Below are 18,113 nucleotides of genomic sequence, written 5' to 3' on the forward strand. Positions count from 1 at the left end.
ATATTTGGGCCATGGCTGCCAGTGTCTGCTATTTTCCAGGGACTGTATTTTAACTTGTTTTTGAGGGTTTTTTTTTTTTTTTTAACAATTTTTTTGATCTGTCATGCTTCTACTGGGCAACATATAAAGCCACAGCCCGAATAACAATCCTGTTTAAACTACTTTAGTGAACAACTTTTTCTCCATTGTATTTCCACCAACCCTATTTCCTATAACCTTTGTTCTGCTGATAAATTTAGTTCATTTTTTTTTTTTTTTTCTTTTCCCTATTAATTCTTAACTTTGGGGTGGGGGTCGGCATCAATATTATTGCATTAATACTTCTTACCGTAAAATAATTTCAACTTAATATCTTAAAAAAAAAAGAAGTCATTTTTAAGTCAACAACAGTGATAATTTTTATTGTGTTACACATAATTTTGAGACAATTAATTTTGATAAAATTCACTTGCAAATAGTTTTGTATCTGAATAAGTAATTTTACGTTGCAGATTAGCCGAAAAGAAAGCTGCCATTGGTTTTACTTATGATGATGGCAATCCTTGTCCTATTCTGAAGGAAGAAGAGGAAGAGGATAGTAGTGATACAGATGTTGAAACAGCAGATTTAGGTAAGCATACTTTTTTTTTTCTTTTTTTTTTTTTTGACTATTATGAATACCACAATAGTTATTGGTTTTCATTCAAAGTTCCAAAAGCAAAATGGAATAAAAATGACAAAAACCCCAACCTTTTCTTTTCTAATATTTTAGATGTGACGTTAGATGTTGACGCACTTACGCCCGACCAACTAAAAATGCTCAACCAATGTGCACAACAATATGGCATGAGAGATGACGATTACGTCCAGTGAGTTTTTCTTTTCCACTTTTCAACTGATTTCTTATATTCTCTTTTTTAAATTCATCTTGTGTAGAAATAGTGTTGTGTAATCCTTACAAGCATGAACCATGTGCTCAACATACTGTCAGGATTACTACATTAATTGGGTTTGTGTATAGAATTCCCTCTATAATAAAAATTAAAAAAATCTGATGTATGTACCCATGATGAAACAAAAATGTTCCCATAATCATGTAAATTGATCCAGTAGTTTTATTTTTAAAATGGAAAATCAAATTTTATGAGTAGCCAAGTAGTGATTGTCTTGTCCACAATTTTGAAAACCATTTAAAAAAACAAAAAAAAAAACAGGAGATAACTCAGCAATAATTCAAACTTATGTTTTAATGCCTATCAATTACCATTAATCGGTTAATGATTTTCTTTATAAAAATAAAACTAGTTGATCAATTTATGTGACTTTTAGAATATATTTTCATTTTATCATGATACAGATTTTTATTTTTTTTAATATGGAGGCAATTTTGGACAAGAATTCTTTTATTTCCTTTAAGAAACGCGCAACTTCATATATTTTATCTCCAGTTATAGTCCGCTAACGTACTTCCTGACTTCCGGTGTCTGCTACCAGAAGTGGTGACAAGATAAATTAGTTCCTTAACTTTTATTGTTCTTCAGTATTTGTATTGTGAAGCGATTTATTGAAATAAAATGTAAGGGAAGGACATTATTGAAAAATATAAGTGTTTGAAGTTTTTCCTAATAGGTCTTTCATTACTGCTTTGGTGATGCAGTTTTGTGGCTGGTATTGCCTTATAAAATAAATAGTTCATTACTTAAAAAGATTTTTACGCATGTTTTCAATAATTCTTTAAAAAAAAAAAAAAAGAAAAAATCGCAAAGTGTTTTCAATTCTTTAAAAGGAAAAAAAAAATTTTTCAATAATTCTTAATTTAAATAAAACTAAAACTATTTTCAATGATTATCAAATACAAAAAGAACCACCAGAAAAAAGAGTACATGCACAGGATAGATATAGACATGAGAGAAAAATGCAAAGGAACTGATTTACCATGTTACCGCTTCTGGTAGCAGACACACCAAAAGTTAGGAAGCATGTTAGCTGACTATTACCCTATCTCCAGATATGAATTAAATATTATGGTAGACTAGATTCTCAAACCATGGTAGTGTGACTAGTTTAGAAGGAAAACTCTTCCAAAATAACACCAGTGTTTCTCTGCTTCTCCCAGCATTAATTTCAATTATCCTAGACTTGTTTCTGACTTTATACAATGCCGGTTCAGGAGATGTGTATTTAGTGATTGTGCAGCCTTTGCTTGACTATGGACTATCCATAGTGGGTATCTGTTAAAAAGTGGATTTTGTGAGTGATAGGAGATATGTAGAAATAATTGGATGAAAATGATGTCAAGCAAATTAACAAAAAAAAAAAAAAAAATAATTATATAAATCACAACCAAAAAGGAATTATTTTGAAATGAGAAGGAATCTGATTATCTGTAACCGAACAAACCACCATTGGATGTTTGCCATTTATTCAGAATGCAGGGGCATATAACTCAGCTTCAAAATCTTTTTGAAGCAATGGAGATAACTTTTGGGTTTAAACTTATTTCTCTTTTAAATAAAAAAAAAAAATTAGTATTTTCTGAATTTGTTAGCCATCTAACAGTACCCATTGTCTTAGGGGAAAAACCCCCCATTAAAATTCTGTTGTATAAGTGGAGATATTTACTCTCAATTTTACGACCAGTTTTAATACATTCTTTATTAACAAAGTTCAACTCGGCACACGTTTTTTTTCTCTTGCATCTATGTAACTTTAGTGAAAGCACTTTAAATATTTTTATTTGCTGTTGAATATTTATTCATTTCAAAACTGAAATAGCTAAAATTAAAATTTTTTAATCCATCAGCATGCATTTCAGTTAATCTTTCATGCAATTAAGACCAATATTTTGGCTAATGTGTGTATTTGAAAAAGAAAAAATCAAAATTTATATATTTATCAACATTTTGTCTTTATTTTATTTCAAGACTTTCTCAAGACTCTTTCCTTTAACACCTACTAAAACTTTGTCAGCCACTGTACGGCCGGCACATGCACACTGAGTACGCGTGCTTCACATAAACATTTTCTCAAAATAAAAAAAAACCTCTTTAGACTAGTGTAGTCTACAGGTATATTTGCAGAGAAATTTTGTAAAAACTGGAAGAAAAACAAAATGATTTGTTTGAGAAAGTGAAAACAACAAACTAGTGAAGTAGGAAGATGAAAGTCACAGAAATTGAAAAACCGATTAAGTTCGTAAGGAAATCCTACATGAAATGTCACATTGCATGATAAGGTAAACAAAATATTGTCCTAAAGAATAAATGAAGAAACACCTACCATAGTCGCCGCCATAATTAGATGAAATGGATTGAAAGAAAGAAGCATGGTATCTGCTTGGTAACAAAAAGAAGGGAAGACTAGCGGAATAGGAAGTAAGGAGGAAAAATCACTTTTTTTTTTTAATAAGAGCTGATTAAAGGTCGGTAAGTCTGTGTTCCAAACAGAAGATTTTAAGGGAGACAACTGCATCTGACCTGTAGACAGGACAGCCACCAATTGCTATGGCAAATAACTCTAACCTGAGAACCCATCTTTCAATCTCCCTGGCCTAACATTTACAGGCAACATGAATTTGAACAAATACATTGAGGACACTGTGAAGACAGCTGCAAAGAAGGTGGGCTCCTTCTACCATGCTAGAAAATTACTTACATCAGAGAGCATCCTATATCTGTACAAAGTCACAATTCACCCATGTATGGAGTTTTGTTGTCACATCTAGGCTGGAGCATCTACCATCACTCTCCCTCTTGTACAGGGTCCAAAAAGGAGTCTCAAATATAATAGATCCTGCCCTATCGACCCAGCTCCAACCTCTGTCATATCGTCACAATGTTGCATACCTGTGTCTGTTTTACAAGTATTTTAATGGAATGTGCTCTGATGAACTGATAGCACTTATACTCCCTTCAACGTACATACTCCTGACAAGCAGCAAAATTTCACCCCTGCATTGTTGTAGTTCCTGGATGCTGGAAATTCAAGTTTTTCCCCTTGGACTGCTAAACTTGGGAATTCCCTCCCTGTTTCCTGCTTCCCTGACTGTACTAACCTGCAGAAGTGATAATCTAATGTGAACAGACTTCTTGCTGCTCAATTCCCTTCGGTCCCCTATTAGACACAATCCTAAATAGTAGCCCCTTACATTACAAGAGGCAGTATACCTTGTTTGGAATAAATTTTTTTTTTTTTTTTTTTTTTTTAAGAAATAATGTACATTGTATGTTATTTCTTTAGTGTTTAGAAAACCTTGAAATTAAGATACTGACCTGTTATCTCTATAATTTTCATCATATATACAGAGAAATTTTTTTTTTTAACCAAAAATCTATTAAGAATTAATCTGAAATATTTTGAGTAGATAAGTGACATTTGTGTAAAAAAAAAAAAAAAAAAAAAAAAAAAAGTTAATTTATTTAATACCATTCAGTTCTTAAAATTTAAATTTTATTAGTTTGAACATTGAAAAATGACCACATTTTCATATTCTGTGTGTGTGTATATATATATACATACACACACATGCAGATCATGTTATAATCATTAGATCACTCTGGACGGATGTTACAATAAATGTTTAAATTTCAACACGGTTGAGGTTGACCATTAGGTTTGTTTCTTGCTAATGGAATCTGAGGGTGTTGTGATCAAGTTCGAATCTCCCAACCATCAGTAATCATGTCACCCTGCACTGATGATTACTGAAAGGATGAAACACTGTCTGTAGGTATTTAAAAATTATAGTAATAATATATATATATATAAAATTGTTTTTTTTTTTTTTTTTTTTTTTTTCTTTCTTGTCTATGAATAAAATTATCAGCATAAATATTCTGCATATATATATATATATATATAACTTGTCCTGCCTTGATAGAGTTCAAAATAGACTTCGTAGCCTCGTAGGAGATGTCCTTTTCTCCTCCTTGCAACTTCTATCTCACAGAAGAGATGTTGCGAGTTTGTCTCTGATGTATCGTTATTTTCATGGAACTGAGCTTCAATCTATGGTCCCCCCTCGCCAAACTTTCACAAGAAACACTCGTCTAGCTGTAAACACTATCAATAATTTCCCCCACTCTTTATCTGTGCCTAAACCTAAACGTAGATTCCATGAACAAAGCTTCTTTCTTAGAACTGCACGCCTGTGGAATTGTCTTCCGTTTTCCTGCTTTCCGGCTGACTACAATATGGTTGTGTTCAAGTCTAAAGTAAATAAGTTCTTGATGAGCCGTTCCATATAAGTTATTAAATTTACCAAATTTTCATTACTAATGATTACTATATTGACCAATTTCTACTGTACACTCTTTAACCCTTATCCTTGAGTGGCCTCTTGGCCTTGATAATGTGGTGATGCCTTTGTAAAAAAAAAAAATATATATATATATAGACTCCAAGGAAATACTACAGCTAATGTTTAATATAAAAAATGCATGCTGGGGTATTTTTCATCCAATAGAACACAAAGGACTCATCTCTTTCTTGGTGATGAACAAATACTACACTTTGATCTTAACCCAAAATACCAAAAAGTTTATTAAACTATTCAAAGACATGATTATGAAAGTCAGACGCAAAAGTTTCTTAAAAGATCAACACTCAGTTTAAGCAGGTAATTTGTACTTGAATGGTTTCTTGTTGCTTTTAATATTTTGAAAATTTTTGAAACCGTTGTGAATAAAAATAACTTTTTCCCCTCCAGATACCTAAGAAAAGATAAAGAAGAATTGGAGGCTCTCAGGCAAGCAAAATTATTAGAAGAAGAAAAGGCACAATTTGCTGTGAGTATTTGGAGATTTCATTTCTGGTATTATTGGGTCGCAAGTTCTTGATTAGCCATACCACTTGTTAATAAATTTACTGAATTTCCATTTACTAATGATTACGATATTGTCCAATTTCTACTGTACACTCTATAACCCTTATCCTCGAGTGGCCTCTTGGCCTTGATAAGTTGGGATGCTTATGTAAAAAAAAAAAAAAAAAAAAAGCAGTGGAATTTATATGCAATAAATACAGTTGCTAGCTGTCCGAGATATAAAATCCTCAGTCAATCCCTAATCTATATAATTATAAAACTCAAATGACCTTGTAACGGGTGTTGTAACCCAACATCCAGTTTATGACTTCCGGTTGTGCATGCGTACATAAACATAAACCCATAACAGCGTAAACAAATAAACACAAATCGCTGGACCGGTTTCATTCGAACAAACTGACGTCCTTAGAAAAGCGAATATCTTAAATTTATTGAATAAAAAACTTCAAGATATGGGAAGCATATGTGACTACAAATAATATGTATAATAATCAACGCGACAATAAAACATTGTTTTACTGTGTACATTTTTAGCGTCCCATTTTTTTTTTTTTTTTTTTCATTTAAATTATCCAAATAAACCCTTGTTAAACTTTCTGCTTTATTTTTTAATTTTTTTTTTTTTTTTTTTTTTACTACCTCGTTCATTTCCGTATTACGTTTAAGTTATTTTAACACAATTTTATTACAAATAAATCTACTTTAACCCGTTGACAACCATAAGAGCATTTTACAATGGCGATTTACCCACCGCCTTTTTTTTTTTTTTTAAATTCTCCATTTTTTAATACACCTTTCTTAAAAAGTCATACATTTTCTTCTCCACGACCAACATACATAAATAACCCCAATGCAATTTGTTTTAAATTGCGTTACAAATAATCAATGCGACAATAAAACGTATTGTTTTACTGTATATTTTCAGCGTCCCAATTTTTTTAATTTTTTTTTTTTTATTCGCGTTTAAATTAAGATATATCAAAATTTGAATTCAACTTCAAGTATTATGGTGTCTGTCCAGTGCACATTTACCTCTAAGTATGGCAAACCACCTATAATTCAATGGCTGTAATTTTTGTTTATTTTTGAAAAAAAAAAAAAATTATAAACAGAACAACTCCTAGAAGTCTCTATTCTTTTTTCATTTTAATATACTTTCATAGAAATGTTTCTTATGTCATCAAAAACTATTTTCTTTACGTCACAAGTGTCACGCTCATACATTAATTCCATAGCTAATATAACATGCTGACCTAACGGATCACGGATAGTTTAGTGTGTATATATATATATATATATATATATATATATACACACACTAATCTATAAAATAAAAAATAAAATTCTCAAAGAACCAAATCCAATCACAAGATTCATATATATATAACAGAAACTCTGGTTCAACGCAAACTGTAAAGAAGCTTTTTTGGTCCTGGATATGACCTTAAACTATATCTGATGGTGAGGCCCCAGCTCACGGGCTTCGGGGAGTGTGGAGCCATCCTTTAGTTGCCATTGCTCCCAGGTTCATTCTGACCCGGAGTGGTAACCCGGAGTGGTAGTGCCTGTTATGGTCCCAACTATGGGTTAAATAAAAACAGACTTGAAAAAAACAAATATATTCTACTAAAAAATTGTTCTTCAAAATCACTGGATTCAGCATTAAATAACCTGAAAAGGGTTGATATGCCATAAAACAACCAACCAAAGAAGCTTTTTCAAAAAAATGGGAGAAAAGCAAAAAAATTTTAAACAAATCCTATCATAACATAATCTATAGAAATATTGACAAACCCACACGAATGTACAGCGCATTATGAAAAGCAAGAGAAAAACCTGAAAACAATATATCTTCAAAATGAACCCCAAACACACAAAGTATGGCATATGACTAGGTAAATTAATAAAAAAAAAATATTTACATTCAAATTATACTTAAAAAAAAAAAAAAAAAATCCACCCATGTAGAAAACTGTACAGAAAGGGAGGATATTACAAACTTGTTGATGGTATAATTGGAAAATCACTAATCAAACATTGATTTTACATTTCAAAAACTGTAGCGTAGTTCTGAAAGGTAAAAACTAAACTTTGCACCAGACAATACAAAAGAAAAAGAACTTACTATTACTGAACAAAACTCTAAAAAATATCCCATGATACAGGAATTAGGACTAGACGGTACACTACTCTGATAAGGTATACAGTCAGCTATCCAGAAACATGACAAAAAAACATAATCATACGAATACTGGAAACATGACAAAATCCATTAATCCTGACAAATTATTGATCGATTTCACTAACTAGCTATGTAAGACAGTGCAGAGAATGGTGAATGAAAGATTAAAGTAGTATATAGAGAAATACACACACACACACACACACACACACAAATATATATATATATCTCCAAATATCAAAGTGGGTTTTCCACAAATCAACTGGTACAACTTGAAACCTTTATCAAAGATGGTTTCCTATGGAGACACCATGTTATCAAAGTTTTTTTTTTTTCAATCTTGTGAAGACCTACGCCACTACATGGAATTATGAAAGACATATATAACATAGGTCTAAAAGCTAGATAAATCACATTTATACTACGATTTCTCTGAAATCGTAATTTCAGAATTAGAAATGGATCAACAATGTTTAAACTTCAAAAAAAAAAAAATAAATAAATGAAGGACAGCATTTTATCAGTAACACTTGTTATAAGAATAGTGTTATCTAGGTGGTTAATTCCAAATTTCAGAAATCACTATTTTTTTTATGATTTTTCTCTTGTCTGGTTATCTGTACACATGTCAAATGCAGAAAGATGCAAAACTGTATTAATCAAAATGAAAACTGAACAAACTTATATGGATTTATCCACTAATAACAAAATATTATCTGACAAGAAACAAATACCAATTAACTTGAATAGAAATATTGTCAACAAGCAAATCATTTGAAAACTCTTAAAAAAAAATTACCCAAATAATCACTTAAAAAAAAGCATATCTAAAAATCAAACATTATGAATATCAAATCCTGCATTTAAAAAAAAACAACTTCTGAATGAAGAAACATAAAAATTGTCTGAATAATAATAAAAGCTAGATCTAAGATCTTATAATAGTTGAAACGTCATTAAACAAAATTTTTCAACTCGTAATGCAGATTCATTTTTGTTTGATTCAAAATGATCCAATTTGAATTCAAACCCGCACGTTTACCTGTACTGCTTTGCCACTCGACAATTGAGAGCCCAAGCCACCTAATGTCTGGGTGCCAAACCCTATTGGCAGATGGCCTTTACATTGTCTGCAACAGCAAATTATATAAATACATTCATTAGAAGATCTGAGGTGAGACGCAGCTTAACAAATCGTAACATCTGGGAGCATTAACCTTCACTGATAATTTCGAATGAAAAGGTGATTGTTCTATGACAGACATACATAAAAGATGAGACCATTAAGCCAGGCATTATTATATGGAACAAACCTGAAAGAACTATAGCCATTCCAAATAACTGTGGCCTTAATAAAGTTGAATGAGGGAAAAAGATGACAATATCAGGATCTCAAGAATGATTTGAAAACGACATGGTTTCAAAAAGATATAAACATAATGGTTGTTGCAGGAGCAACTGGCCGTATGAAAAAATTTTTAAATACTTATAAGACAAAGCTGTAGCAGATTACAGATTGTAGCCATAAAAAGAGACGTCTATTCTTACAAAAGCCCTTGGATATGAATTTAAATTGTAATGAGCTCCAGGAGGAGTAAGGATCTCTTCAAATCAACTGAAATAAAAAAAAAATGAAAAAAATATTTAATTCACAGCTAAATTTAGGCTCAATTCTTATTTGTGCCTTTCATTGATTAATATTTAATGAAGATGCTTTCAATTAACGTATTTGATTGGTAAATATTACTGCTTCAAACCAAGCTAATAAATATATAAGACTTTTGCCTGGTCTCTAAATAAACGTCTTTAAGTTAAAGAATGTGTTTTTATTATAGGGCAGAAAATCTCGGAGAGAAAGAAGAGCATACAAAGAAAAGAAACTCCAAGGGAGGAAAATAAGTCCACCGAGGTAACATTTTGTATTTTTATTTTTTTAATTTTATTTGAAATGATTTAATCACATTAACACTTTCATATCCTTTTACAGAGTTTTATATTAGGTTTATTTTAAAAATGTTTGATTTAAAAATTTTTTTTTATTTATTTAAAATTTCTACATGAAATGAAATTCTTAGAACTGACTTATTTAAATGATTATTAAAGTTCTATATCTGTAACTTTCAATCTCGTTCCTTGAAATTTCAATCTCTTTTCTTCCTCTCGTCAAAGATCTATCAAACCAATGTCTGCCATTCACGCGTTAATGTTTCAATCATATTATCTGCATAATTTTCAATCTTTTTCATTGGAAATTCTGTTAAATGTATGTAGCAATCGACTGGGATGCAGTGAAATCATTTTAGTTTTTTACTTGTTGTTGGCACGTTTTTAAGTTCTCAAAAAGAAAAAATAACATTTTAGTTGTCAACAACTATTATGTTCTTTAATTAAAAGCAGCCCCACCCCTTACTAATTTTTATTTTTAGGTGATTATTTAAAAATGTTTTATCTTTGTGGTCATCTAAGCTGGATTAAATATAAGTTACAATGAACTTGTATTGCCAATAACATGGTACAACAATAACAAATGAAAATTGGCTTGTCAGAAACAAAATTTATTTAGTTAGCACAAATGCTATTTAGGTCTGACTTTGAAAACTGTTAGATGACAAATTGTTAATATATGCTTAGTAACTGTCCTGATTTTTTTTTTTTTCGTTGAGAATATGTAATAAGTTTCAATTGATTAAATTCTAATTTTAAAAAATTATTTCTCTTTTTTTTGTATGCTTGTAGTTATGCTGCCCGAGCCAGTCCTAAATATGAACCTTATAAAAGGTAAGAATCTGTATACTATTAAAATTTTATGATGATTTGGAGATTTAGATGATTATTTTGCTATTCACTGGTGAAAAACAAAATGGAGTCTTCGTTTGTCCTTGTTCCTTCTCGCAGTATGTTGTCTTTGATCGACATTCCACTCTATCAGGATGAGAAATAAAAAAAAAAAAAGTTTAGTTTATGCATTTAAAATGACAATATTAAGCAGAACGTTTAGTTTTTGTAATCTGTAATTTATATAAATTGGGATGTATTGTAGATTTTCTTTATAAACTGAGAAATAAAGTATGTTATGTTGCTTCAACTTGGATTGATGTAAACAAATGAATTCCCTTGCTCTTTCACAAGAAATATTGGCAATCATCTGATCGCTAACTAGACAAGTCTTGATTAGAATTAATGGTCTTGTGTAATTGCGTGGAACTTGAAATAAAATTTCATTAAATGTTTATTCATTATTTATATATTTTTATTTTTTTATTAAGATCATCATCTTCGTCCAAGTCTCGATCAAGATCTCCTGAAAATGCTGGCAAAGTAATGTATATAACGAGTTTTGGTGGTGAAAGTGAAGAGGATGCCGGCGTTTTACAAGGACCTTCCCTCCCACCAGATTTACACAAAAGCAACCGTACAGATTCAAAGGGAGGACGAGCGAGAGATAATAAACGTTCATGGTTTGTCTTCGTTTTCCAATTAAAATAAAAAGAAAAAAATAAAGTGCAAAAATTTGTATTCAATAATTTATCCATCTCACTACAAAGGCAAGAACCTTAAAAATCAAACATTTTGCAAATGTCAGTTACTTTGGAATATTTTAAAGGCTTGTTGAGGGCGGGAGGGAGGAGGTATTTGAAAATTCAAATATTTCCAGTTTGTACAAAATTGGATCCATGATTATTAGGCATGAATTAAGTAATATTCCTTGAATCTCAATTTCTTATAAGCTTTAAGTAATAAACATTTTTCAGTGCTTCTACATTTAAATAATGAAAAAACATTGAATTTCAAGTAAAACAAATCTTACCTATGTAATTGTCATGTCGCAAATAGTAACATATCCAAAAATTATGGAAAGTGATAAGGTAGAAATTTGTAAAATCTAGTGATTTGATTTCAAAATCTTTCGATTTGAATTCGCAGAGGTAATTAAGTTTTCAATTTTTCACAAATTCAATCATTTAGTTTTTGTAAAAATAAAAAATTCAAATGATTTAAGTTTTATTTTTAAAAAATTCACAAATTATGTATTTTTGTTTTTCTGAATAAATTCTGTCTGTTACACTTTGTTTCAACTGAATTACTTCCTCTTTTGCTTATGTCACGTGACCCAATGTGTCCGCATGTAACTTTATCAAAACTGTTTTTATTCTTATCGGAACTGTTTTTTGTGAATAATTATTTTTCTGTGTTATCATTTTTGTAATTTTTGGATATGTTACTATTTGAGACCAGACAGTTTCATAGGTAGCATTTGTTTTACTTAAAATTCAAAATTTCTTTTATTATAATATAGAAGCACCCAGTTTTCTAGCATGAAAATCAGTTAATTGATTTTCTTCTAATTAGAACAAGAATTCTAGGTTCATATTATTTGAAGGACTGTGTTACTTTCACATTTCGCTCAATGTAACCTCTGACCTTCAGGTGTATCATTACAAACTAGATAATCAGCACAGAATTTCAGTGGAACCCTTTATTTAATCTATGTGGGTAGCATGCTCTTGTTCTGTCAGCCATGACTGAGTGGAAATTCTAAGTCATTGTCTTTTAAGAAATGTTTCCTGCACTGAGAATTGAACCTTCAACTTCTAGAAGAATGTAACTTAAAACTGAAATCACCAAGTACTTTATCCATTACGCCAGTATGAATGTTGGCAGCTGTGAACTTTTTATTCTTAGATTTACAATCTTATTACTTATACGTTTTTTTGTTAACTGTGACTGTAATATTTATTAGCAGATGTACCTGGCGTTGCCCAGTATTGAACGTAACGGTAAAATCCTTAAAAATAAATAAAAAATGAAGTAAAAAAAGAAAAATGGAAAGAAACCGAGACATGAGTATTGCTTTTTCTAAACAGTTCACTTCCCGTAAGTAAAATACTCAAGCTGATCGAAGCCTAAAGACAGTGAGTCAAGTATCATAACCATTAGACCCGATTGCTGCAATCTTTAAAGTGTTTTCAGACTTGCTTATCCTTAACATAAGGAAGCTGTCGTGTGAATGATTCGTGCAATTGTGAAACAGTTTACAAATAAAAATCTGATTCCCTTCCCCAGTCAAAATTTTTCAATTTTGACCCCATATCACCCCCCCCTTTTTTTTTTCTCCAAATGAAAGCAGTAAAGAGTATTTCACCCTTTATACCAAATTTCAAGTCTGTAGATCAAAAATTTGTTGAGTATATAGGTTGAGAGTTGTCCTTACACACACATTCTCACTTTTATAGATATATAGGTTATTAATAATGGTTTCATATTGTATTAAATTCTATAAGACCTGCTTTGTAGATAAATTATAGACTTAAGTTTTATTAGCATATTTTAAATTTTTTTATTTCAGTCTTTATGAGAATCAAAAAAAAAAAAAAAAAAAAATGTGTTTATTGAAATCATTTTTTTTTTTTTTTTTTTTTTTTAACAAGCAGAACAGTCGTTCTGGAACAGATATTCTATTAGTTCATTCTACAAAGTATAAATAAGTTCTTGGGTTATTATCAATTTGCATACTTTCTAATTCTTTTATTTTTATATAATTGATATCTTTTTCTTTCATTTAAAGGAAAACTTCTTCACGGTCAAATAGGAAACCATCTACATCTCGTTATCGCCACCGGAGTCGATCACCTGTTCACAGTACAAGCAGACATCGTTGGTTAGGGCGAAGAAACAGCAGATCACGGTCCAATTCTCGGTCACGTTCGCGTTCCAATCCACGTAACAGTTATCGAGTAGATAGACGTCGTCCACGTTCACGAAGTCGATCAAGGTCACGATCAAGAGAATGGAAGCGATCACATTCGTCTTACTATGGTGGTGATAGCCGAGGTTCACGGAATGTTCAAAACAGATATCAGCCACGTAGACATTATTCGCGGTCGAGATCACGAAGCCGCTCATCTAAATCTTCACGATCATCATCTCGATCTTATTCGTCATCAAGTTCTCGTTCATGTTCAAAATCCAAATCCCCTTCATCTCTCAACAAAGCAAGGTAAAAAACTTCTGGAGATTGTATATTTCAATATCTCCTTTTTCTCACGGTTTAAGTATTTTCAATTCATTAAATTTGAACATTTGTTTCTGCCTGCATTGCATGAAACGGTAGTAAATATAAATGATTCAAATTTTACTGAGACTGATTACGAATCCAATGTTAGATTAAGAGTTAATCATAGGTTTTCTTGTAAAAGTAATCTATATATATATATATATAAAAGCAAAAATGTATGTCTGTAAAAAGATTTTTTCTGGCGGCTTCTCTAGGCCGTCGCTCATTTTTAAAACTTTTTATATCGTGTCGAAATCATAATATCTCAGACTTAAAAATGGGGGTCGCCTGTCTATTTAATTTGCCCGACTTTGAAAAGTTAAATATTCTGCATTTTGGGATCGCCGCATGTTTGCTTTTGTTTTTCGGTATAAAAAAAGTGAAACTCTATTAGAATCCTGGCCCACGGCGATGTAACGTTTGGTTAATGTCGGCTTACTGTCATATCAGACGGTTGCATTCATTTTAATACGAGCCACTCCCCTAATAAACGGGGGAGCTGTTTTTCCCCAAAGTTAGGTAAAAACAAACAAACCGGGTTATTGACCTCATTAAAAACTGTCCTGCAGAAAATGTTCACTGCTAAATAGCTATTGCTTATGTTGTCGTCGTAATGCACAAAATGTTAACTCTACAACTTCCACTTGACGTCATTTAGTGCAGGCACCTGTCAATTCTCTTAATTAAATTGAAACTTCTTTCAGTAACTCATTCTTGCTGGCTGAGTGGTTAATGTGTCATGTTTTTTTTTTTTTCACATTTTATTTTCCAACTTAGCCTCGGGCTTCGGCTTCGATTCCCCCCCCCTCCATTTCTTTTTGATTTAAGAGCACACACTCGAAACACCCGGGCAACGCCGGGTACTCCCGCTAGTTAATCTAGAATATAAATCTCATCTGTCTGTTTAAATGTATGTCTGCCTAAAACTTTTGACAGACGCATTGGAATGTGACTAAACTGATATCGTTTTAAACCTCGAACTTTCAGACAACAAATATCGAAAAATTGGCCAAAAACATTAATTCCTTCACCCTCAACAGAGCAGTTTTCTACAAGGAGGGGTCGCTTTCTTTTTTTTTCTTTTTTCGCAAATATTTTTGAAAGTCATTCACTCTTTTTGATTAACTAGTCTTAATTTTGACGTTTGTCACTTCCAGTTTTGTGATGGACGCAACAGCAAAAACGTAACTTTTTTTTTTTTCCCCCTCCTTCTCCGCGGTATGGGTTAGAGACTGCTTTTCCTTTTACATGCTTTAATAAATTATATTTGAATAATGGTTTACTTCTACTTGTGAAGCTGTCATTGCTTAAAGACAACATGCATACCGCAGATTTCTCTAACATAAGGCTTGTACGATCAGACAAAACTTGAAGCTAGAAGTAATTTTAAGAAAGAAATAGTGACTGCTAAGAAAGAATGCACCAAAACCACCAGAAATTAGGAACTTGTGATTTCTGAAAAATCTGCAACAAACATAATTAAATTTTTCTTAAATAAGAGAAGAATCCAGGTTGTCTCTGATGGTCATACATCTAAACAATGAGATATAAATGTGGGTGTACCTCAGGAGTTGCTCCTTGCACCTTTTATTATTCCTAATATTCATAAAGGACCCCCCCCCCCGGATAAAATTGTCTCTGAGATGGGCATATTTGCTGATGACACCATGTTCTATAACAAACATGAGGGGGGAAATGAATGAACACATATCTAAGGAAATGGCAGAAACACTAGAAGACGACCTTCAATCTGTAGTGGAATGGAGACAAAAATAGATGGTCACATTCAATGCTGCCAAGACTGTTTCCTTCAATAATTACAAGAAACCTTCTCAACCACTGATAGCTAAAGATACATTGCCTGAACGTACTTCTTTCAAACTCCTCAGCTTAATGTTCACAGGGACCATGTGTTGGACCAGATACATAAAGAACATTGCCAAAACTGATACAAAGAAGGTGGGCTCTCTGTACCGTGCTAGAAACCTATTTAGGCCTGAAAGTATCCTGTACCTCTACAAGACTACTGCTTGCCGATGTATTGAATATTATCACATTTGGGCTGGTGCATCTGCTACTAGTCTCTCCCTTTTGGACTGGGTTCAAAAGAAAGTTGCCAACCTGATAGATCTTAAATTGTCATCTAAGCTTCAACCACTGTCCCATCAACGAAATGTTGCATCTCTCTGCCTGTTTTACAAGTATTTTAATGGTTGATGCTCCGATGAACTACCCCCTCGATGTAAATAGCCCCGACAAGCAGCAAAGTCCCATCCCTACGCAGTAGAGATCCCCAGATGTAAGAAAGCCTTCTGCTCTAATTGTTTCTTCCCCAGAACTGCTAGACGTCGGAATTCCTTTCTGGTTCCCTGCTTCCCCAACTGTACTGACATGCACAAGTTCAAGTGTAATGTGAACAGACATCTTGCTGCTCAACTCCCTACATAGATCCCTGTAACTCCTGTCCCTGATAGTAGCCCCCTACATCAAAGTGGCAATGTCTTGTTTGGGGTGAAAGTGTAATAAAAAATAAGTTTTTATGAAAATACTATAAAACAGCCATTTTGCATCAGATTTCCATTTTTACTTTCATCGTGCTTCGTATAAATCCTTTATGAGGAATTCTCTCATGAAATTTAGTAAGCAATCAGAAAAAATATCAATTTCACTTATTGTTGCGGTACAAAATAAACTGGTGCTTTTTTTTTGTGTTTTTAGAACGTGTCAAACATTTCTATTTAAATATATTTCATACCAAGCAATATTTAAATTAATGTTTTTATTTTTTTTATTTTTATGCATTAAAATAATTCTGTTTTCTTCTATTATTAGCTGTTTTTAATCAACCGCTTTCCTAGAATAATATCAAACACTTTTCAGCAAAACTAAACTGTTTGACTAGTAGTGCTAATAATTATAAGCTTGCAGCTGTTTATTTTTTAAACCAATGTGTTGTATAAACTATGTTTGCATGTTTATGGGGGCGGGGGGGGGGGCATTTTTGTTTAGAATTAATGCGATTTGTGGTTCCTTAATATAATAGTGGCTCCTTTTTTTGTTTTTATAAATATTAATTTTTCAACTTTAGTAATAAATGACTTTCTAATTATTAAGTTTTAGACGATTATGTGTACCCTAAAAAACTTACTGGAAGAAAATGTCAACAAAAACGTAACATATTTATGCATATTTACTGCAGATTACTTGGAAACTATTCATTTTTGGAGATTATCAGTGCCATATTTGAATTCCTTGCACAAAAGTACACTTTTAAATTTCATTACTTTATCTTGTGTCTTAAAGATATAACATTAGTAGTTTTATTTTTAAATAAGAAAATGAATTTTCGGTAACAGAAGAGTGTCGTGTCTGCTATTTTGAAAACGATCTGAATTTAAAAAAAAAAAAAAAAATTTTAAGCGGGGAGATAACTCGACATAATTCAAACTTGCAAGATTTATATTCCAATGCATACAAATTCCCATTAATCGTTGAAAAATGATTTTCTTTAAAAATAAAACTACTTGATCAATTCACATAATTTTTTAGAATATATTTTAGTTTCGTCACAGCTATGTAGATCATAAATATTTTTACTTTAATTTTTCATATGGGCTCCCCTAAACAAAAACTCCAAATTGCTATAAAACTAATTTCAAGATATTTGTGATTTGCATTACATTTGATCCCTAGTTACTACCACGAATTAAACAAGATTCCCTGAACTTCAATTAAAACTTCTATAAATATACAGTTAATAGTGTGATGGTACTTCCCGGTTGAGAAATCTCAAAAGGGAATTTATCCCCAAAATTGTATTGTAGAAAGAAAAAAAAAGAATGTAACGTACCAGCCATAGAATTATCACGGCCAAGTAGCGCTTTATCCATATTCTAAACAGTAACTCTATTGTGGAATATTCCAATAAGATTCATGGTTGACGAAATGCCAAGCAATGAAATAGAGCAACACGGCCATAATATATGTATTATATACATGTCATTTTATTGTACATCAAAATTCAACAAACAAAATAATGATTTAAAAAAAAAAATAAATAAAAATTATAATAA

General features: G+C 31.6%; 1 protein-coding gene across 2 annotated transcripts in view; it reads left to right on the top strand.

Annotated features, from left to right (window-relative positions):
* Positions 1 to 18,113, top strand: part of LOC145256325 (uncharacterized) — a 153,715-nt gene that overhangs the window by 101,901 nt on the left and 33,701 nt on the right. For both annotated transcript variants that reach the window (XR_013863975.1, XM_080115081.1), the window contains exons 7-13: positions 492 to 610; positions 752 to 848; positions 5,687 to 5,765; positions 9,821 to 9,894; positions 10,722 to 10,763; positions 11,252 to 11,443; positions 13,552 to 13,983. Coding sequence is in view for 1 of the 2 variants with exons in the window: in XM_080115081.1 (XP_079971207.1) it covers positions 492 to 610; positions 752 to 848; positions 5,687 to 5,765; positions 9,821 to 9,894; positions 10,722 to 10,763; positions 11,252 to 11,443; positions 13,552 to 13,983 (1,035 nt within the window). In the remaining variant the exon portion in view is untranslated. The remainder of the gene's footprint in view (positions 1 to 491; positions 611 to 751; positions 849 to 5,686; positions 5,766 to 9,820; positions 9,895 to 10,721; positions 10,764 to 11,251; positions 11,444 to 13,551; positions 13,984 to 18,113) is intronic.

The sequence above is a fragment of the Euprymna scolopes genome, chromosome 32 (genome assembly GCF_053919585.1).
Source record: "Euprymna scolopes isolate OS-2025 chromosome 32, ASM5391958v1, whole genome shotgun sequence".
Lineage (NCBI taxonomy): Eukaryota > Metazoa > Mollusca > Cephalopoda > Sepiida > Sepiolidae > Euprymna > Euprymna scolopes.